Source organism: Gobio gobio (genome assembly GCF_949357685.1).
Source record: "Gobio gobio genome assembly, chromosome: 5".
In the NCBI taxonomy this organism is placed as follows: Eukaryota; Metazoa; Chordata; class Actinopteri; order Cypriniformes; family Gobionidae; genus Gobio; species Gobio gobio.
Window position 1 is genome coordinate 26,790,982 of NC_137101.1, and position 24,374 is coordinate 26,815,355.

A 24,374-nucleotide genomic window follows, 5' to 3' on the forward strand; every position below is an offset into this window, starting at 1 on the left:
AACTTCTCGCAATGTCCAGACATCGAACCATTCTAGACACTCCTCCATTTGAGAGCCGCTCCCTATTGGTCCCCTAGAATAAACTCAGGCAGTGATACGCCCTTAAGCCATCACATGACATTATTTGTTAATTGAATGTCCCTTCAGATTACATGGATGAGAGGCTCTGATAAGAAAAGCTAATGACTAGCTGGAAGGAAAAGAGAGATTGAACTGTACAGGAGTTATGATAAACAAAAATTCAAGCAATATCTTGATTGCGCACCTGTATTTAAAACTGTTCTTATCAGAACAGTTAATTTGAGTTTTTGGAGTGGTAGTCCACTTACTTTATGTCGTATAGTGGCAACAAAGAATATATCGGAAAAAGTCCTAAATTAAACAAATTATTTGTCAAGTTTAAAAAAATGGAAAGAAGATGATGTTTCAATAAAATGACAGGATGAAATAAATTTTAATTAAAGGAAATATTTCAAATATGTCAAATATTATATTCCTTATAGAAATGGGATAGAAAAGTTTATATAATGACAGACTTCTTTTTTTGACAAATGAAAAGAATGCATATACAAAAATAACAAGATAACAATGTAAACAGATGTAAACAAGTCAAATTAATATATTTAGACTACAATGAATTCTGAGATCTATAAACATGAAATTTCATATATAAAGTTGCTAATAACTACAAAGTTTTGTACTGCACAAAATGGTCATTTTAAAACTTGAAATATTGTCATTTTGCTTCAATAGTCAAACCACAAACTTAGGATACTAATGGAAAAATTTATTTTTGGGGCAGGTTTTTTTAGCACTTTATTTTACGTCACTCCAATTCTTGAATACTGAGGTTGACCATTATTTCTGAATATAAGTTGTTTTTTCCCCCCAAACGTATATTTAATGGTTTTAAATTGCCTCGGCTGCAGTAACCCTCAAATTGAACTCATGAAAAAGTTGTAGTTCACCTGAGAACATCATTGGAAAAAAAACAGAATACCCTTAAATATGCATATTAACACAGATTTCCAGCAGGACCTAATTTTGATCGTTTGACATCCTGAGTGATATTTATTTCATATGAATAATCTAATACACAGTAATAAAAACAATTGTCAGGTAATCTGATTTATAGTTTGTAATAAAAAAATGTAACATTTTATTAAGGTAAAAAACATTGATATTTAATATGACTAATATGTTATGTCTTTTTATAGTATATAAAGTCCTATCTGTAGATAAAATCATCATTCTGCTTTCTCAAACTCCACTGCTGTGTTCATTGTTAGCTTTCTCTGCTCCATCTTCCTGAATGTGTTGAGATCTCTGTGCTTCGATGATTACACGATTAAACAGTGTGAGGCGTGGACTGTTTGGTCGGAGCTGCTTCAGGTCACTAGATGGGGTGATGATGTCCCGACCCTGAGGAGATGGAAAGGAGATTGTTACATTCATTTCCTTAAATACATTAAATGTGTGTTTGAAGTTATGGGTTGATATAGATCACATCAATAGGGTTCCAGAAGTTAAAAAAAATCCCAAAAATCCCATTCATTGCTCAACAATTAAGTACACTATAAATCTTGAAAAAAAAAAAAAAATACCATGAGCTCTAAGGTTATTAAGTGATAATATATGTTTCTGTAAAATCCATAAGTCAATGTGATTTTTTAGTGCATTTTTATAACATCATGTTCATTTGTCCAATTCACAGTGAAGGACTACATTACCCACAATCCTGAAGAAAGATCCACCAATCAGACAAGTTTCTGTTACCATGGAAACATAAAATGTAGCAAAACTATTTTGCAGTGACCACCCATTCCCTTGAAGCATTGTGAATTATGTAATCTATTTGTTCTCCATACTCTCAAATGACTTACATGAAGCAAAGTGTTACTTTTTTGTAAAAAAAAATCCATATTTGTAACCCATAAACTATAATCATTGGCTTCCGGCAGTACGTGAGTTCCGGTGGAAGAGTGACCTCTGACCCGACGCATGACGTAGGATGTAGTAGTGTAAGCTTGGTTCAAACAAATACGGCTGGGCAACAAACTCAAGCTCCTCTTCTCTTACATCGAAATCCCCTGACATTTTTTAGACTTTAGACTCGTTTGAGACTTCTAATTGATGACTGGTGTTTTGTTTTGCTCTATCCTCTGCGCTTCCACGTTCGTCGATATGTCATGCGCCGGGTCAGATACCACTCTTCGGCCGGAACTAGACTGGTGTACGTCTGTAACCGAAGCCAGTAATTATAGTTTATAAAGTTATAAATATGTATATTTTTCGTACAAAAACGCATCGCTTCGCTTCAGAAGGCCTTTACCCCCTGGAGCCGTATGGATACTTTTATGGTGGATGGATGCACTTTTGGGGCTTTAAAATCCAAGATACCGTTCACTCCCATTATAATGCTTGGAAAAGCCAGGATATTTTTTTTTATCTAACTCTGATTGTGTTTGGCTGAAAGAAGAACGTCATATACACCTAGGATGTCTTGATGGTGAGTAAATGATGGGATAATTTTCTTTTTGGGGTGAACTATCCCTTTAAATGGTAAAACAACATGGTAGAACAACACATTCTCATTCCCAACTCTTCACATTCAGACACTGAGTGTCACTTTTTATCATAGTGTACTTTGCCTTATGTGTCAGATCAAGACGCATTTAATTTTCTTGGAGTGCTGCTTGCTGGAAGGACCTTTGTAGTAATCCCAGTAGGTGTTTGAGTCTTGACAAGTTGGGTTTCAAACTTGTATTTCCAAGGAGCCATGGTTTGAATAAAGGCTTTTTAACTTTTTTGAAGAAGTGCATTGGATTTTTTTTTGTCTATAAATACATGATTGTATAAATATTTATTTAAAATATCATCTTACCCCATCCCTAACCTAAACCTACCCAATTATCAACAATATAAAACATGTAACAGGCAAATACTGTAATTGCTGAAAGAAATAAAATAAAAACTGACCAAAAAAATATAAAAGTATTACAAACAACTTGTGTTGCATTCCAAGTCTTCAGGAGATATCTTTATGTGAATAATAGAGTAGAACTTAAGGTTTGTTTAAGGAAAATTATCCCGCTCTGAGAACACATGCAGTTATATATATAATCTGACCAAGCGTCCATACAGTATCTGACAAATTAGTAGTAAGAATGTGTTGTAAATAGTCAATATCAGTAATTAAGAATGGAGAACAGATGCTGCGACAGATGGAATTGGCTGAGATACATGGAAGGATGAATGAATGAATGCACGACTGGATGATGAACGGATGGGTTGGATTGATTGATGGGTTTCTCTTACCCTTCTTAAAGAGACGAACAGGAAGATTGGGATGCAGACCATAGGAATGACTGTGAGCAGAGGTGCAAACTTGTAACTCCAGTCTGGCACAAATTCATCAACTGAAGACACAGATTTACTACCCAGCAGCCTATACAGCAGAGTAGCCTGAGGGGAAAAAAGAAACACATTCCTGTATTCCCTTTCAAAATGTATACTGGATTCGATAAATTCACAATGGACAATGAAATATGTTTTATATGAATGTGCATAGTATAAACTGCAGAAAATGCATTTAACATCCTGTAAATAATATATACACTGTAAAAAGCACAACTTGAAAAAAAGTTGAAATGACTGATTTTGTTGTGTTGGTTCAGCAAAAATCCACACTGTAAAAATCTCGTACAACAAAAAATATCTTAGTATTAATTTCCCCTAGCTTTTTCTTGTTGACTCAACTTTTGTAAATAACAGTTATACGAACTGAAAATAAGTTGTCTGTGACAAAAAAAAAAAAGTTTTGTTGAGTCAACTTGACATTATTTGTTTTCTGGAAAGGTGCAACAATTCTGTAACAAATATTTTGTAGTTGAGCCAATTCAGCATTTTGTGTCTATTGGAAACAGAAGTTCTAATTAAGAATTAAGAGGTTCAGATGTAGATTTTTTTATTGAAAATGTTTGGTCACCATTTTGGTGATGAGCATTTCCTTTAGTTGGGCAGTTTGACTCTTTGTGGTTTTTGTAACAGCGTTTAACAAAACACATAATTTGTTGCAAAGAAAGCCGTAACCAATGATCAGGTGATCCAGATAACAGCATAAAGGGGAGTAATTTACTAGTTTATTCCTGATCGAAAGTGATTATTTATGAATAATATATTTATCAACAAAATTTTTATTAAGCAGATCAGTCATTCTAAATTTAGATTTTTAAATACATTGTGGGAACTTTTTTAGACACACAGACAGACATCAAGAATCAGTATATGAATCTCAACAATGGTGACAATGTTTCATGCCACAATGCATGCTGGGAGCCATAATTTTAATACTGTGTTGGCTCCCAGCATGCATTGCGGCATGAAGCATGTCACCATTGTTGAGATTCATATGCTGATTCTTGATGTCTGTGTGTGGCAAAATATTTTTTTACCCCCTGTAATGTATTTTAAATTCAGAATGTCTGATCTGCTGCAACAAAGTTTTGCTGGTAAAATATATAATATTGTAAAATATTGGTCAGAAACAAGATTATTGATTTTTGATAGAGTTTATGAGGCTGAAAAATTGATAATCTTGATTTCTTTCTAAGCAACACATTCTGTGTTTTGCTAATCACTGTTACAAAGGCCACACACTCACACAAAGAGGCTAACTGCCCAACCAAAGGAAACACTCATCACCAAAATGGTGAGGACCAAATGATTTTCAATTAAAAAAAAATCATCTAAACCTGTTAATTCTTAAAGGCGGCATGAAATCAAATTTTACAATTCGTATTTATATATTAATATTGTAGTGTTTACTATAACTGATTTATCTGTGCACTTCATTATTTTTTAAAAATTAATTTACCCTTATAATCTTTAATCAAATATGTTAACTTTCCCTCCCCCATCGAAACGACCTCTCTTCTCTCCCGGTCATGTGCTATGGCGCGAGGGCGGGGTTATCGCCCCGTCTCGTTTCTGCACCTCCTCTCAGAAACATGTCACTCACTGATCGTGGTTAGGTGTTCATTTTTCTCGGTATACACAATACCTTCTTCAAGAAGGACTTGAGGCAAAAAGAGAGAAATATATGAGAAATAAAAGCTTTTTTTAATGTAAAAAATTACTCAATATAGTCGGACAGACAGCTTATCGTGACGACGCGCACTGAGGAATGCAGCGTGTGAACGCGTTTACGGCGCGCCCCCTTATAAGGGAGAGCTGAGAAAAAAGCTTTACAGAAATAAAGCCATAAAAGGCTTAAAATAAGTAAAATCTGTAGCATAAACCAGCGAAAAGTGAGGAAATATGCTCAGTAACATTATGTAGAAAAGATTTAGAGAGAAAATACATTTATTTAAGAGATAGATCAAGTTTTTCTCCACAACTGAGTGCAAACTTCAAATCTGCCTCCATTTTGTTAGCAACGGCCAACTTCCAACGATCCAATCAATTCCTGAAGGACGAAATCAAGCCTTGCCCTAAATTTTTTCTAATTTCAGAAGCCGTTTCACTCGGATATACGTCACAATAAGGAGAAAAAGACGATCTCAACTTCCGTTTCATGCCGACTTTAAGAACTTCTGTTTCCAATGGACAACATTTCTTGAATTGGCTCAACTGCAAAAGATTTGTTACAGAACAGTTGCATAACTCCAGAAAACAAATAATGTCAAGTTGACTCAACTAAAAAAAATTTATCTCACAGACAACTTATTTTCAGTTCGTATAACTGTTATTTACAAAACTTGAGTCAGCAAAAAAAGCTAGGGGAAATTGGTACTAAGATTTTTTTTGTTGTACAATCGTAATTTTTTTTTACAGTGTATCTTAAAGACCTTGAAAAGCCTGAGCTCTGCAAAACCCGCTTAAACGGGAAAAAGATTAAAACCGGCCTTAAGCGATCACTGAATCATTTTATTTTTACAAGTTAAAAGTGTCTGCTAAATGTGTAAATCTAAATTTTAAGTAGTTATAGTTTGACACTAGTCATTTTAAAAGTGTGTGAAAAAGATAAATAAAAATAAACGAATCAGAAGACAAAAAAGCTTCAAACTGGGACAGACAAGCTGCACAGATTGATGTATTGAAGGAATTGATGCATAGCTGGATGGCCAATGAAACATGAATTAATCAATGGTAAACTAATGAGAAAACTATGCAGATGTTGGGACAATACACAAAAACAACAAGATGTGAACTCACGGCACAGATGAGAGGGGTAATGAAGAGCCAGCAGTACTTCAGCACAGGGAATGGTGCGTATCCTATCATATCTTCAATGTTGTCATAGAAACGGTTTGCACCTGCAAACCAGTCATTTGTAAAACCAATTTTGAAAATGTATTTCTTATTGCAGTTATCACATAGTATTAGTTTTGTGTGTGTGTGTGTGGTTCCCTTTCGTTCAGTCACTACGACGTATGTTATTGACTAACGATTGGGGGTTTCGCCTAGAAGCCAATCACCTTCGAGGTATTTAACCTCGCCCAATGGCAGTGCCAATGCCATGGGCATGCGGAATTTGCATGCGTAACTCCGCCCCACCTCGTGGGTATATAAGGAAGTACGCTGGCAACATCGCATTATGTTTCTGCTTTGGAGCCAAGAGTATCTCTTCACTCCTTCAAGCCTGCTAACTGAGTCTTTGTCAGCCTTCGAGACGGTGACGGTGTGGAACAAAGCCCCGGCGCTCATGCCTTGGGCCACACCCCCCTCTAGCGCTCCGCAACCCGTGAGTGTTCAGGCGGAGATCGCGGGGCCTGCTCCGGCACCCTCGCGCATCTCGTTTGGCGCTCCGGAGGATGATGCGATGTCGGTCACCGCATCACAAGGTGGGCTCGAGTCCTCTGAGGATGATGACTCGGCTGTGCTGCCGCCTTCGGGCGCACCAGCATTGCCCGAGTCGGACCCAGAGCTGACAGCCATGTTGTCTCGGGCAGCCGCGAGTCTAGGGATAGAGTGGAACCCTCTGCCCTGTCCCGAACGCTCGCGGCTCGATGATTGGTTTTTGGGGACCCGCGCTGACACACGTCAGTCCCTGCCCCAAATACCTTTCTTTCCCGAGCTGCATGAGGAGGTTGCGCGGTCCTGGAAGTCCCCGCTGTCTTCCCGTGACCGTTCGGCAACCACCTCCGCCTTCTCCACCCTTGATGGGGCCGCGGCCAATGGGTACACTGGGGTCCCCCCGGTTGAACGTTCTGTTGCGATGCAACTGTGTCCGCAGAGCGATTCAACGTGGCGTGGCGACCCTAAGCACCCCTCCAAAGCCTGTCGATTCACATCAACCTTGGTGGCGAAATCGCACAGAACTGCGGGGTAGGCTGCTGCCTCTTTGCATGCCTTGGCGATCCTCCAGGTCTACCAGGCCAGGATCCTCAAGGACATGCACGAGGGTGGAGTTGATCCAGGGCTCATGGACAAGCTGCGTGCCACCACCGACCTCGCCCTCTGGGCGACGAAGGTGACCGCACGCTCCCTGGGTTAAGTGATGTCCACAAATTTGTGGTCCAGGAGCGACATCTGTGGCTAAACCTGGCCGATATGCGGGACAGTGAGCGGACACGTTTCCTCGATGTCCCCATATCCCAGGCTGGCGGAGCGGTTGAAAACTTCGCCCAACAGTTTTCAACCGCCCAGAAGCAGACTGAGGCTATTAAACATATACTGCCCTGGCGGCCAGCTGCTGCCTCCACCCAGCCGCCAGCACAGTCGCCTCAGCCGGCTCCCGCCCCTCCCGCCTGGTCCAAGCAGGAAGGAAGTAGGAAGGCGTCCCAGTCCCCTCAGGTCGCCCCGCTAAACGCCAGGCCAAGCGGCGCTCCTGAGACGGACAGCTCAGGGATGGGAAATTCTTTCCAGGAGATGGTAGCAGGACCACTCCTTCCCCTGGTGGAGGGCCGGGGGAGATTCCTTTGTTCACCCTAATTTGGTCAAAGAAAGAATTAACACTACCATCCCTGAGCCCCCCGAGATCAGTGATGACGGTGCGCGCCACCCACGGGTCCCGCCACTCGCATCCCTCTCTGTCGCCAGCCCCCTGGCAGAGCAGACCCCAGTGGAACGTGCGTCCTTCCCTGGTCTCCTCTGTCAGGACGCAGTCGTTATCCGTGCCCCCACACCGCAACGCCCAACAGCCTCCCTTGTCCGGGCCGGTAACACTGCATCGCTGCCCCACACCGGGTACGCCTGTAGTCCGAATGACCCCGCTGGTGCAGTTCCTGGGAGCCTGGCTTCAGATTCCGGGACTGTCCCGCTGGGTCGCGAAGACAGTCAGGCGCGGCTACGCGATTCAGTTCGTGCAGGCTCCTCCCTGCTTCCGGGGAGTCTGCTTTACTATGGTCGGGGCCAATGCCCCTGTCATGCGAGCGGAGGTTGTCACCCTATTGGCGAAGGGTGCAATCGAGCCTGTCCCTCCAGCCGAGATGAAGTCCGGGTTCTACAGCCCCTACTTCATTGTACCCAAAAAGACCGGTGGGTTAAGACCAATCCTGGACCTGCGCATCTTGAACCGTTACCTACACAGGCTTCCGTTCAAGATGTTGACAGCGAAACGCCTTTTCGAATGCGTTCGTCAGGACGATTGGTTTGCAGCGATCGACCTGAAGGACGCCTACTTCCATGTCTCCATCCTACCTCGACACAGACCGTTCCTACGGTTTGCCTTCGAGGGGCGGGCATATCAGTACGTGGTCCTCCCATTCAGGCTATCTCTGTCCCCTCGCATCTTTACGAAGATTGTCGAGGCAGCCCTTGCGCCTCTCCGGCAGCACGGGGTTTGCATCCTGAACTACCTCGACGACTGGCTCATAATGAGCCACTCTCGAGAGCAGGTTTGCGGACAGAGATTTAGTGCTCCATCACTTAGCCCGTCTGGGCCTTTGGGTCAACTGGGAGAAGAGCAAACTTTGGCCCGTGCAGAGGACCTCTGTTCTCGGTATGGAGATCGACTCGGTCACCATGTGCGCGCAGCTTACGAGCGAGCGCGCGCGCAGTCTCTGCTGACTTGCCTCCGTCAAATCGAGAGCAAGAGTGCGGTTCCACTGAAACAGTTTCAGAGGCTCCTGGGGCATATGGCATCTGCAGCCGCGGTAACGCCGCTCGTATTGCTACATATGAGACCGCTTCAGCACTGGCTACGCGATCGAGTCCCGAGATGGGCATGGCGGTCTGGCACACTCCGGGTACAAGTGACTCGGGCCTGCTTACAGACGCTCACCCCGTGGTCGAACCTCAGTTTTCTACGGTCCGGTGTGTCCTTAGAACGAGTTTCCAGGCATGTTGTTGTATCAACAGATGCCTCCACCACGGGCTGGGGTGCCATGTGCAATGGACAAGCAGCTACGGGCTCCTGGACAGGACCCCAGCGCCTTCTGCATGTCAATTGCCTCAAATTGCTGGCAGTACGGTTCGCCCTGCACCGCTTCCGAGCGTTGCTGAGGGGTCAACACGTACTAGTCCGGACGAACAACACGGCCACAGTAGCGTACATCAACCACCAGGGCAGTCTACGCTCCCGCCGTATGTCTCAACTCGCCCGCCATCTCGTTTTATGGAGTCAGAAGCACCTGAGGTCCCTTCGTGCTGTCCACATCCCGGGAGAACTGAACCGTGCAGCCGACGAGCTCTCACGGATTCAGCCACTTCCTGGAGAATGGAGACTCCATCCCCAGACGGCCCAGCTGATTTGGGAATAGTTCGGCGACGCGCAGGTAGATCTGTTTGCCTCCCACGACTCTTCCCATTGCAGCCTGTACTATTCCCTGACCGAGGGCACGCTCGGCATGGATGCACTGGCGCACAGCTGGCCGCGGAGCCTACACTTATATGCGTTCCTGCAGGCTTTTTCGGTTGACGAAGCGTCCCTAGAATTCGGGCCGGCTAACTCTCACGTGATCCTGAGACCCCGGCCTGGATATGTGCCCAAGGTTCCTACCACCCCATTCAGAGATCACGTGGTGAACCTGCAAGCGCTGCCTTTGGAGGAGGCAGACCCATTGCTCTGTCCAGTACGCGCTCTCCGCGCTTACGTAGACATGACGCAGTGTTTCAGGACCTCAGACCAGCTCTTTGTCTGTTATGGTGGAGAGCGGAAGGGAAGAGCTCTCTCAAAGCAGAGGTTGTCTCACTGGATAGTGGACACCATTGTTTTGGCTTACCAGCAGCAAGGTCGACCATGTCCCCTTGGTGTGAGGGCACACTCCACTCGGTGTGTGGCCTCCTCTTGGTCTTTAGCGCATGGTGCCTCGCTAACAGACATCTGCAGAGCTGTAGGCTGGGCGACACCGAACACATTCGCCAGATTCTACAATCTCCGAGTGGAGCCAGTGTCCGACTATGTACTCGCCTCTACTAGTGGCTGGTAATGGACCAGGCTCAGGTGTCTTCGCTTGCTCGCCATTCCACTCCACGGACTGGATACGTGCAATATTTTCCTCAGGTGAGCTCCCCGAGAGCCCTGAGCTCCTCCAGCACAGTCGACGCCGACATCAGTTCAGTCTGCCCTCTCGAGCCCAGACCCTCATGTCTGGCCAGGTGCCCCGTGTGCATGGTTCCCCTCCGGCGACCCCCACACGAGTATTTCCACCGTAAGCCTCCTCAGTGAGCAGGTGTCTTTCCCTTGGCAAGTCCCTGCCACCCTTAGGGTTAAAAATCCACCTTCGGCTGGTACCCTAGAGTTTCCCATATGCAGCCCTCAGTGGGTCATATGTGTACTCTCTAAGTCCTCCCCACGGGTAGGCATTTTGGCATTCCCTGTACCCTGTACTAGTGTACCTTGGTATTCCTGTGTTAAGTGGGAGTCCTACGGCCTTAAGGATCTCACACTTATGCAGGGCACTGGATGACAGCTGAGTGGCGCTGTTATATTGGAACCCCCATTGGTTAGTCACTAACGTACGTCGTAGTGACTGAACGAAAGGGAACATCTCGGTTACGTATGTAACCCTCGTTCCCTGAGGAGGGAACGGAGACGTACGTTCCTCTGCCACGTCAGCTGTGCTGCTGGAACACGGAGTTCAGATCTTGGCTCCGCAGCAGATACATAATGCGATGTTGCCAGCGTACTTCCTTATATACCCACGAGGTGGGGCGGAGTTACGCATGCAAATTCCGCATGCCCATGGCATTGGCACTGAAATTGGGTGCAGTTAAATACCTCGAAGGTGATTGGCTTCTAGGCGAAACCCCCATTCGTTAGTCACTAACGTACGTCTCCGTTCCCTCCTCAGGGAACGAGGGTTACATACGTAACCGAGACGTTCTGTTTAACCCTATATTAAAGGGACGAAATGTCCAGTTGGACAGTTTTGGTCTGCATGAGGAAAACAGCTTATAGTGATTTATTTTGAAAATGTAAAAATTCAAGTTTTCTGTGATGGGTAGGTTTATGGGTAGGGTTAGGGTTATAATATACAGTTTGTACAGTATAAAAATCAATATGTCTATGGAAAGTGTTACCCATAATGCAATGTAGAGAAACAATACATTCAATAATAATAATAATAAATGTCAAATACTAGGAATTTCGCAAAGTGTTAATGTCTCCTACCATAGACCCATGCAACAACAATCGTCTCAAAGCAGGCTATAAAGAGCAAGTTAATTCCACTCGGGCCGTAGGTGTCCATCACAGTGAACAGATGGATTCCTCCCTAAAATATGGCATAAATAAAAGTTAGATCATATCCCATCCATCCATCTATCCATCTATCCATCTATCTATCTATCTATCTATCTATCTATCTATCTATCTATCTATCTATCTATCTATCTATCTATCTATCTATCTGTCAGTCTGTCCGTCCGTCTGTCCATCTTTATACCTTTGTGATGAAGGGCAGTCCCAGTAAGAAGCAGATGACGGCGATTCCCAACACCAAAAGCTCTCGCCGCTTCCTTAGAACTCCAGGAAACAGGTCTGTGAGAGCTGTGGCTAAACTCTCCACACACACAAACTTGAAAAGACATAAATATAACACCTCACACATGTGGTCAACCCTAAAGTCTAAAAAAAATATGAAAAACATAATATGTTATATATTCTATGTGTGCATAATTGATGTTGAACAACTGTACCTGGCTGTCAAGGCCCAGCAGAAGTACCATAAAAAAGAAAAGAAAAGACCAGAACTGAGGTCCAGGTAACAGAGAGAGGGCTCGGGGATATGCTATGAAAGCTAATCCAGCACCTGCAATAAAATAATCATAATAAAAAAAAACTATTTTTTAATTAATGTTGCATAACATTGACTATTAATGCATTTTAAAAAAAAATATAAAATATTTTATTTAATTTTATATATAAAAAAAACAATCAAATTTTATTGATACATTTTATCAATATTTTGTTTCCAAAATAACACCCAGACTATGCAAAACCACAAGTGTTGGCCTGAGATGCTCTCTTGTGGTCATCAGCAACATAGCAAGATACCGCAATACACTACAGAGCCTGGCTCGCAAATGGATTTCCAGATTCCCAAAAGTGTTCACTGAGGTTCATATCTGGGATTTGTGCAGGTCTTTTTTTTCACTATACTCACTAAATCCATTGTTCTCTTTGACACACCCCATTGCATTGTAACTATTAGTTTAAGAGATTGAAACTTTTGTGATGGAAATAATATGGTGGTAATAAAAATTATATCTCAGTACTTTTGCGAGTAAATGGACATGGTGATAGTATGAGATGGGAGGAAAAATTATATTCAAATGCTTTTTGCGTTCACTCGCAAAACTTTTGAGTTCCCCCAAGAAACTTTTGTGTTCCCCAAGAAACTTTTGCATTTACTTGCAAAGTTTATCGGGGAGCACAAAACATTTGCGAGAGAATGCAAAAGCATTGACATATCATTTTTCCTCCCATTTCATATTTTTTCTATCACAATATCCCTTTAGGGGCTCTGTAATGCAAAGTTTCTCAGGGAAAGCAATAGTTTTGAAATAGAACGGAAATATTTTGTGAGGAAATTTGTTGGAGGAATGCAAAGCTTTTGCAAAACAATTTCTCGGGGGAACGCAATATTTTTTTTCCCTGAGAGAACCACATTTTCACGAACGAACACAACAAAAAAATGTAAATACTTTTTACTCCCATTTCACATTTTCTTCCATAACCATGTCCCATTAAGGGCTCCATACCAGTATTGCCAAGTCTGCGGAACTGGGCTACTTTTAAGTTGTTGCCACGGGTAAAAAAAATACGCGGGGAGATTTCCACCCCCGTATGTTTGATTTCGGTGCTCCAACACCCCCAAAACACCCCCAGACGTACAAATTCAGTGGAGAATTCGGCTGCCCACTGGAGAAAATCACATTGGACTTTTTGGGGATTTTGGGCTAGTTTTGACTGGCCATCTGTTGCACAGACCTGCAGCAACCCTGCACCATACCCATATATAATGCAGTGTACTGTATTCAAGCTACATATAGCTATATACAGCTTATATAGTCTTGTAATAACAATATATACACTGTAAAAAAAAATATGATCAATAAGTTATGGCAACATATGTTTTTAAATTGCTTTAACGCATCAAAATAGGTTAAGACATTTTTTTTTGAGTCAACTAATTTTTTAAAGTTAGTCTAATGTAATTTAAGTTTAAATAATTTAAACATCCAAGTTGATTGTACTTAAAAACTTAAGGCAGAAACTTTTTTCACAGTGTACCTGATGATACTATGTCTTCCATGGGTAGACCTAGCTGATGGGCCATGAACCCCATAATAGAAAAGACCACAAATCCAGCAAAGATGCTAGTGCAGCTGTTCAGAAAACAGAGTGCTATACAGTCCCTGTGGAAAATAGAATACAGATACCTTGATAAATAAAGACTGTTATATGTATCAGGGGTAAAATGGGTGGGGTGCTGTACATTAATGCAGGAGGTTACTGACTTGTAGCAGTCATTGTTGTATCTGTTATAACTGCCCAGCGCTGTGAGGACTCCTTGACACACGGCATATGAGAAAAACACCTGAGTGCCTGCATCACACCATACCTGCAGAAAAAAAGAGATGAAGAACATATGTAGCGAATCTTTACACACAAATTAATATACCCCCCTCCCCCAGTTTAGTTTCCCTTTGTGGAAAACTAGTACACTCACTTTAGCATACTTTAAAAGAGTACTTATTACGGAAATAATATTGCAGTAGTATTGCTATGGTAAATTTATGGTCATGATATAATTTTTTTATATAATTAGTTCCTTTTTTTTTTTTTTTACATTATAGTAAGGACAATGTGGAGGGGGAGGGGTGTACTTGATAAATGTATGTAAAATATATTAAAAACATTTTTGATTTTGGGGTGAAATTTGAGCCAGACATTTGTTTCTGAGATTTACATCAGACATTTACTGTAGACATCAATTTTTGTTTGCACTAGTTTGAGCAAGGCACTCCTAAAATGGGCCTCTAGTCTGCTGCACATCTGGTTACTATAAGCAGGGTTACAAGGTTGACATCCTCCGATTCAGTTTCTTAATGCTAGTGTTTATTAACTCTTCCAAGACTGTATATACATGATACCATATCCGCCTATATATTTATACACACTTCCTGTGTGAGTGCATTATCTCTGAGGAGGCAAGGGGAAAAAAATAAAGAAAAAAAATAAATAGAAAAAACATAACAAATATTGCTAAATATTCAAACGTTTTTAATTAATCGTTACTTTTCATAGCATTATGTCCTATAGTGAAACCATGGCAGTGGATGAAGTTTCAATGTAAGACATCATCTTTATTCCCTCTTTTAAGCTTGTTGTGTTCTCATTGAGGTCCCAAACAGGGGTGAGATTGTGATTTCGTAGGTGAAACAACTCTGTAATCTGGCTGTAATTCAGGTGTATCCTGATCTTCTTCCAAAATGCTTTGAAGAGGGGCTCACTGCACCTCGTTCTAAAAACCGCCAAACTTTTTGAGCGAGCATATTTGAAACGTCCACTTGACGTGACTTGAAATCTGTGCAATTCCAAAAATGCGCAGATGGGAGTGGAAAGTTCTGTGCTTGATTTACAAACAATGTGCACATTAAAGAACACAGCTCATTTCCATAATGACCAATGCAATCTACCAAGAGCAGTGCAAATTAGTGTCTGGTTTAAGACGTGCTTTTTTGGGGCGTTGCGCAAATACCAGTAAATTGACTAGCGCAAACTCTAGTAAATCACCTCACATGATTCATTTAAATACTCTCCTCCTATAAATGTTGTGTATGAAAGGGAAACTCTTGTAAAATGTGTCTGCAATAAGGTGAGCTGCAAAAATAATCCTGTCCATGCCTTTTCAGCACAAATTTTTCACTGCGTGTCTTTAGTAAATCCTGACAGTAGTTTTTTAACGCCAAAAGAGGGTTTGCGCTGGCACAAGCTGTTAGTAAATCTGGCCCCAAATAGAGAGTATATATACAGTATATATATATATATATATATATATATATATATATATATATATATATATATATATATATATATATATATATATATATATATATATATATATATATATATATATATATATATATTGAGAAACATGTATTCAAATTAGACTCAAAAACAAGTGGACTCTGCTTCTTCTTTTCCAAAGTCCACCAGGCACAACTGTTGTGAGTGGCAGGAGGACAACTGAATGGAGGACACCCTAAAACAACCCTTTGACTGTTACATAACCCACAATCCAAGATTTGTTCTCTTCTGCTTCCCTCCTTCACTACATCACATTCCAGATGCCTCGAGTCTAATTCCAACAAACTTATTCTTTTACACCTCCCTACTGTACTGCATATCCAGAACAAACCCCACGAGACAAACGTGGCTCCCCTCCAAAAACACACCTCCCACGCATTCCATCGCCTTTTTGCTTCATTTTCTCATCAAACGTTATTATTTGTTGCGGTACATGTGAACAAAATCCCTCTCTAAAATAATAACTATTTATAATAATAGTGTTGTCACTTGCATTGTGAAAAGAATGGCTACAGTAGATCTGTTTCTATGTAGAAACTCTTTCTGAAAACAAAAGTTACATACTTTGGTCTCGGTTTTCCCTTCTAGTTCGATATACAGACTCAGTGTTAGCAGCTATGCCTGAGGCTCACAGACACAAACCCTGTCTGGAACCATTACAAAATCATCACAGTCAATAAGTTCTTTAGACCATTAATAGGTTGTTTTCATGGAATGAATTCCATGGACTCCAATCCAACCAAACCATCCTCATGAGCCATGAGTATAAATTTATACTGTCAAACTATATTTATTTAATGTCTTACAAGTCAACATAGCAGTGTTTCTGTTCAGTGAAAGGCACATGACATATGACAAATCCATCTATAAAGTTCCACTTGTGCTTTTTTGTTGTTGTTGGTATTTTATGTGTCAGGCTTCTGTCACGTCTGTTTATTCTTGGTTTGATGACAGAGCTCTGACACTCCTATTGTCTTGTCATGGTGAGCATGCGGTTTCATGCGCTCGACCATCCATGTAAGTTGCCTTGTGTGCGGGGTGTGGTGTTTGGATCTCGGCACTTCAGTCTAGTTTGGTTTCAGTTCTCTGTCCGGGGTTCGGACATTCATGCTATGTTTGTTTGTCTTCTGTTGTGACTGCATGGTGTGAGCATTCCCTTATTCTACATGCACTCTGGTCTCATTGTGTGAGCGTGTGCGGTTTCGAGTTTGCTTCGGCTGCATGCTTTTTTGTTGTCTTGTGCTGTGTAGCACACAGCTAGTGTTTTTCATCTGCTGTGTGCTTTCATGTTGTCATGTTTTGTGTGGACATGCAGTCGGTGAGAGGCCTCATTGGCTGCATGTTTTGTGTCATGTGCTCTCTTGTCTACTGTCTTAACCCCACCCTTCTATTGGTTCATTTGTCCCACCTGATCTCCCTCATTAACCTCCTTATTTCCTCTTATTCTCCTTGTCTTTTTAGTCCTGTGCCAGTTCGTCTTTGGCCCTGATCCTGTTTGATTTGCCCAGTCCTGCCATGTCCAGCTACCAGTCCTGTTTTCCCCCACAGCGTAGTTTTTGTTTTATTTTATAGTTCATTTAAAAAAGTCCATTCCTCTGTATCTGAGTCCTCGCCACATCCCTTCACACAAACCTGACAGTAATGCTTGTCTAATCAAAACATGATATAAAGAATTTTGGGCCCTATTTTAACGATCTGAAACGCAAGTGTCAAAGCGCGAAGCGCAAGTAACTTTGTGGGCGGGTCTCGGCGCTGTTGCTATTTTCCCGGCGGGATAAATGGCTCTTGCGCCCGGCGCAATTCTAAAATGGGTTGGTCTGAAGTAGCTTCATTATTCATAGGTGTGGTTTGGGCGTAACGTGAATAAACCAATCAGAGCGTCATCCAACATTCCCTGTAAAAGCAGGTGCGCAAGTTCCATTATGGATTGCTATTATTATGGCGTATTTACCAGACGCACGCCAGGAGCGGTTCACAGCCGAGGAGACTGATGTGCTTGTAAGAGCAGTGAAAGACAGAGAAGTTGTGTTGTATGGGGATGGGAGAAACCCACCCAAAATGGGTTCCAAATGGGAAAAAAGCAAGATGGCGCCGCCGTGCTCGGTCGCCGTTCAGGTCGCTCCGCTAAGACTTTGCTTTTATTTATTATTCTACTCTCTTTTACTCTCTATTTTTTCCAACGGATCATCTGCTTTGATCTGTTACGACAGCAAAACACTTCTGGAAATTGGCTACCGCTACACTGACCTGTTTCAGGACACTTTCTCCAATCTTCCATCTGAGATTCGCCGGGACGCCGAGTTGAACAATGGCCACTCGAGTCGACGGCGAAGATTCAAAAAACACCGCGGGAAACGCGCTGGGATCCGCAACAGACTGAGAAAAAGAGCATTCAGTCCTCCTCTCCCGAGCATTTTGCTCGCAAATGTCCAATCCTTGGAGAATAAGATGGACGATCTTAGAGCCAGGATAAGTTTTCAACGGGACATGAGAGACTGCAACATCTATTGTCTGTCCGAAACATGGCTCACGCCAGCGGTCCCGGATACAGCCGTGACGCCGTCCGAGAACTTCTCTGTTTTTCGGATGGACAGAACAGCCGAGACCGGGAAATCTAAAGGCGGTGGAGTGTGTTTCATGATAAACAAGAAATGGTGCGATCCTAGGAACATCTCCATTCTTTCGCGATCCTGCTCGCCTCACTTGGAACATTTAACTCTCATGTGCCGGCCTTTCTACCTGCCGAGGGAGTTTTCCTCGGTCATCACCACTGCCGTTTATATTCCACCACAGGCAGACACGGGGCTGGCTTTATCTGCCCTCCATGATGTGACCAGCGGCTTCATAAACAAACACCCCGACGCTGCTTTCATCGTCGCGGGTGATTTTAACAAAGCTAACCTAAAGAAAGTATTGCCAAACTTTCACCAGCATGTCTCCTGTCCCACACGAGGAGCAAACACACTGGATCATTGCTACTCTCCGTTTAAGAACGCCTACAAAGCTCGTTCACAGCCAGCTTTTGGCAAATCGGACCATGCCGCCATTTTCCTCACACCGGAATATAAACAAAGGCTCGTTCAAGAGCCCCCGGTGAGGAGGGAAGTCAAACGCTGGTCATCCCATTCAGAGATCACGCTACAGGCAGCTCTTGATGACGTCGACTGGGACATGTTCCGCGCGAGTTCTGAAGACGTCAGCGAGTTCACAGAAGTGGCGCTCTGCTTTATTAACACACTGACAGAGCAAGCCACACAAACAATAACTATAACGTCCTTCCCTAATCAGAAACCGTGGGTGGACAGTTCAATTCGCACTGCAGTAAACTCGCGCACCACCGCTTACAATGCCGGTCTCCTAACGGGGGATATGAGGGAGTACAAAGCTTCATGTTACGCCCTCCGGCGCGCCGTTAAAGCCGCAAAACTCCGCTATAAAGACCGAGTGGAATCTCATTTCCAACTCAACGACTCCCGGCGGATGTGGCAGGGACTGAGAACCATCTGTGCTTTTGGAACTAAATCCTCTGCAGAGGTGAGAGCTGATCCGTTGCTGGTGAACGAGTTAAACTCTTTCTACGCTCGCTTTGATGGTAATCGCGGCAGCGCGACTCCGGCGAGTGACGCGTCAGAGAGAGTCCCTCAGAGCAGCAACGGTCACGTGATCTCTGTCTCGGAGGACGAGGTTCGGAGGGCACTCAAACGTGTGGATGTCAGGAAAGCTGCTGGGCCGGATGGTATTTCAGGTCGTGTTCTGCGGTCCTGTGCTGATCAGCTCGCAGGGCTCTTTACATCCATATTCAACGAGTCCCTTGCTACATCTGTTGTCCCCACCTCCTTCAAACGATCCTCCATCATCCCTGTACCTAAGATCAGTAAACCCTCTTGCCTAAATGACTATCGTCCAGTGGCTCTCACATCTTTAGTCATGAAGGTCTTTGAGAGACTCATTAAAAACAACATTTGCTCCTCCATTCCTGACACTTTGGACCCTCTTCAGTTTGCCTATCGTCCCAATAGATCGACTGAAGATGCCATTTCTCACGTCCTTCACTCCTGCCTCACTCACATCGACAGCAAAAGTGGGAACTATGTCAGGCTGCTATTTATTGACTATAGCTCAGCCTTTAACACCATAGTTCCCATTAAGCTAACACACAAACTCCTGGATCTAGGCCTGAATTCTTCTCTCTGCCTCTGGATTGAAGATTTCCTCACTGGCAGACCCCAGGCGGTGAGAATAGGCCAGTTCACCTCCACCTCCATCACCCTGAGTGTTGGAGCTCCACAGGGCTGTGTGCTGAGTCCCCTGCTCTACTCTCTCTACACCCATGACTGTTTGTCCACACACAGCTCCACCTCGATCATCAAGTTTGCCGATGATACTGTTGTCCTGGGTCTCATCTCCAACAACAATGAGACGGCATACTTGGACGAAGTGGAGCAACTGACATCATGGTGCCAGGACAACTGTCTCTCTCTGAATGTTAACAAGACCAAAGAACTGATTGTGGACTTCAGGAAGAGACAGCATCGGTCATACTCCCCTCTCATGATCAGCGGGACACCGGTAGAGAGAGTGAGCAGCTTCAAATACCTGGGTGTGAACATCTCCGAGGATCTGACCTGGACTACACACATCCAGACACAGGTGAAAAAAGCCAGGCAAAGACTGTACCACCTGCGCCAGCTGAGGAAATTCAGGGTTTCACCAGCCATCCTGAAAACTTTCTATCGAGGGGCGATAGAAAGTGTCCTGACTCAGTGCATCACAGCGTGGTACGGGAACAGCACCAGTCACGACTGCAAAGCCCTGCAAAGAGTGGTGCGCTTATCCGAGCGCATCTCAGGCTCAGCTCTCCCGTCTCTGCAGGACATCTACACCAAACGCTGCAGAGGTAGAGCTACTAAAATCATCAGAGACATTAATCACCCTGCAAACTCTCACTTCACCCTGCTGCCATCTGGTAAGCGCTTCCGTAGCCTGATGGCAAAGACTGAAAGACTCAGGAGGAGTTTCTTCCCCCAGGCCATCAGACTCCTGAACTCAGTCACGTGACTTCACTTCACCCCGCACACGCATAAACATACAGTTTTTTAACATTAACATCCACATACTGCAATTGCACTGCACTTTACGTTCCTATTGTTACTGCGTAACAACCTGTAATAAACCTTGCACATTATACTTCTTTATATATACATATTATATATTTTATGTTAACCACTTATTTTTAAGTCTACAGTTTATCTCACTTATCATATCCACATATTTTTTATATTTTTATTTTTATCTTATTTCCTATTTTTATCTTTTACTTGATTTATTTATAATTCTACTTATGTTAATACTTTTTATTCTAATTTTATTCTATTTCTATTTTAATTTCTTGTAACTGTTATTTGCACTGTCCATGGAGCGGACCTGTTTACATTTCACTGCCAGTTGTATATTGTGTATATAACTGTGTATGTGACAAATAAAACTCTTGAATCTTGAATCTTGAATCTTGAAAATAGCGTCGGTTAAACAGGTGTGGGAGGAAATAGCCACAATTGTTTCATCAGCTGGCATCCCCAGGACGTCGCACCAGTGCCGCAAGCGCTACAATGACATCAGAAGACGGGGAAAGTCCAAGCTTGCCAGCATCAATCGGGCACGCCGTGTAACGGGAGGTGGATCTGCCTCTACTCAGGACCTGACGCCAGCAGAGGACATCGCTGCGTCCACCCTCACCGATTTTTTTTCCTGGTTCTTGACGGACAAACCAATTTGTTAGATGTCCTTATATACATATATGTCTTGCCAGAAGTTGCCACTATTGGGCAAACAGGTCTCCTTAATTATTAGACTACAATTAGCCTGAATAATTTGTAAGCTAGATTTATGCCTATTTTTTCACATCTTCGTGGCACACCACAATGATTTCCGTCATCTCATGTGTTAATATTTTTTAGTGTAATAATTTATGATTTGCAAAAATAACTGTTGCATCTGTGTAGATTAGCTACATGAGCAAAGTGTATGCGCGTTGTGCACGCTATACATTATGGTCAAGCATGCGCCCTTAAAATAGCATAGCCTAATAATGAACAACGCGCAACGCGCCACTGACTTTAGACTAGGTTTTTTCTGGTCAGTGGCGCAATTGTTTAATGGAACAGCAAAATAGCACCAGGGATTGTTTGCGCCGGAACACGCCTCCTTTTTTGCGCTGAACCGCCCAGGTAGCGCAAGTTCATTCACTAGTTTAGCGACGTGCTTCTGTGGAGGGAAAAGCGCGCTTTGCGCGGGTGCAAAATAGGAATGACACATGCGTCGGTGTACAAAGTCAATTGCGCAGGGTGCAAGATAGGGCCCTTTGTGTTATTCATTTTTCAGGAACATAACCCATTCTGTTTGAGGACAGGAGTTTAAGTTCTTTTCTCCCAAATAATTTTTTTAAGGATATGCAGGATGATATGCAATTGCAGGAATGCAATAGCACCTGATTCCAAGAAGTTGATTGGAATTACACCTCTTCAAGTACTAACGCAAGTTTATTTTTATTTATTTTTAATATCCTGGTCTTATTGTAAATGTTCCACCTTATTCCATAAAGGAAATGTTTGTCTTCGTAGTTTTCTATCAAAATGTGATCTTTGATGTGAAAGTGATATGAACTTAATTTTTCAACCCGTTCTCCCATCCAGCCTCAAGAATTTACGTGGTTTCACAGCTGGTAAGTTTACTTAAAAAAAAATAATAATAATAATTCTTGTTTTTTCCCCCCAGTGCATATAGAGACCACTTGTCACAATCCAATCAATTCACTCCTTCAAGTGGACTAATGTAGTGGAGTCATGGGCGTCGGAAGCAAAACAAATGTGGGTGGGTCCTCAGAATTTTTTTACTGGAGTAGATGTCAATTACATTAAGTACAAATATACCGCTTTGCTTGCTAAACGTATAGTTCGGAAAGACAAAATTACGGAAATCGCCATATCAATGAGAGCGGCAGTAGTGTAGGGGTAAGACGCACGGTCCGCCTTTCGCCGAGCTCAATCTTCTCCCTTTTCCCATCACATATCAGATCGGAAAGGCATTTATTTTCAATAAAAATGAAGAAAATATTAAAAAAGTGGAAATAAAGTGTCTAACGTGTTTAATAATAAGTGTTTATCGGTTAGGGGTAGGTAAACAGACATGCTGAATGTTAGAGATGATAAAAGTGAGTGGGTCCAATATCATTGATCGTAAAAAGTGGGTGGGTCTTGTCCCACCCACATACAATGGTTCCGACGCCCATGAGTGGAGTAATGTATGGAATAGTGAATTAGGCTACAGGGGCGATTTTCGAACACAGCTCAGAGATGAAATAAGTCTGTTTAAACATTGGGACACTAATGACTATTTCCAGCGACGTTCTAATTGTACAACATCACTACTGGTATTTATGAACAGCAGAGTTGATATATTTTTTACATTACTTAAAATTAGTGATGGGAAAATGAAGCTTTGCGAAGCACAGAGGCTTTCCCCTCGACTGTATCGTAAAAAGGTTCATTACTCAAAGCTTTTCAACACGGTGCAAACTAACGGCATCTTGTGAATGACCTCTCTCAAAATCAATTCTCCAATCCTAATCAAACACACCTGAACAAGCTAATCAAGGTCTTCAGGATTACTAGAAAGCTACAGACAGGTGAGTTTGAACAGGGTTGGAGCTTAACTCTACAAAAAATTTAATATTGAGGGTAAAGCTTGGAACATACTCTGCAGGAACAAAGAAATTTGTTCATTTTCTCGAGGTGGCAAGAACAAGAACAAAGTTCGTTCTGGCCAGCACATTACATACTTCACGAGAAAAGCAGGTGCCGAACATCTCCGTTTCTTTAAAATTCTGATCAATCACACAATAGTTCTCGGACACCCACAAGAAAAAAGTTCTGCTCAGACGATGTGTCGAGAACGAGCTGTGAGAACTCCCAAACCAGGGCTCCGAGAACAAAATGACGCAATTTTGTTCACGCAGCCCTGGGAGCGAGAACTTTTTTCTCTGTTCTTGCGGAGTATTTTGCGGCCTTAAGAGTTGCCCTGCATTAGAGTGTGCATGGATCTGCACTTCAAAAATCATCCGGGTATACTCCTTTTAACATACCATGATTTTGGACATACTAATTCAAATCTTGGATACTATTTGGGGTGGATATTATGCATATTAGGATGCAGGAATTGTGTTCCACTTACATCAGGACTGGAGAGTTTACTGATGTCAGGATACAGGTAATAAGTAATCCCAGTTGAAGCACCTGGCAGAGTCACTCCTCTGATGCAAAGGATGAAGAGCATTAAGTAGGGGAACGTAGCAGTGAAGTACACAACCTGTGAAACAATGACACACATATCACATTAATTAAGAGACTTTTCTATAATACTCCAGTCCCATTTTATGATTTTCTAGTGATATTTATAACACAGTGTCTACACTGTGCGTGACCATTACTGTGTTATGTCGCACCGTAACCGCTTGAGGCTGCCTTTGTGGGTGGTTGCCAGGACATTGCTTTGCCATTTCTAAGGTATACCGAGTGGTTTTAGCATTCCTGATAGCACACCTACATTGCAGAGGCATGTTGTGTTTTTATGTGGAAAATTTAAATATTTGTATTTTTCAGAGCATTTGCTCATCTGCAATACGTCTCTAAAACATTTCCTGTCAGATTTTAGAAAATGTATGATTTAAAATGTATGTAAAGCTGCTTTTTATCAGATGTTTTTTTTTTTTGATACTACACTGATTGAATGGTTACTATGCTGTTGCTAAAATGTTTTGAATGACTGTTAGCATGCTACTGTTTAGTTGTGTGTTATCATTTTTTACAAGGTGATTGCTAGTGTGTTATGAATGATT

General features: G+C 42.6%; 1 protein-coding gene across 1 annotated transcript in view; it reads right to left on the minus strand.

Moving 5' to 3' along the window:
* Positions 1-427: 427 nt before the first annotated feature.
* LOC307126602 (sodium- and chloride-dependent GABA transporter 2-like) overlaps positions 428-24,374 on the minus strand; it is a 29,558-nt gene continuing 5,611 nt past the window's right edge. The window contains exons 8-16 of the mRNA XM_079817215.1: positions 23,711-23,845; positions 13,909-14,012; positions 13,682-13,806; positions 12,085-12,197; positions 11,832-11,963; positions 11,558-11,660; positions 6,217-6,317; positions 3,319-3,465; positions 428-1,422 (exon numbers count right to left, since the gene is read on the minus strand). Coding sequence (XP_079673341.1) covers positions 1,261-1,422; positions 3,319-3,465; positions 6,217-6,317; positions 11,558-11,660; positions 11,832-11,963; positions 12,085-12,197; positions 13,682-13,806; positions 13,909-14,012; positions 23,711-23,845 — 1,122 coding nt within the window. The 3' untranslated portion in view covers positions 428-1,260. The remainder of the gene's footprint in view (positions 1,423-3,318; positions 3,466-6,216; positions 6,318-11,557; positions 11,661-11,831; positions 11,964-12,084; positions 12,198-13,681; positions 13,807-13,908; positions 14,013-23,710; positions 23,846-24,374) is intronic.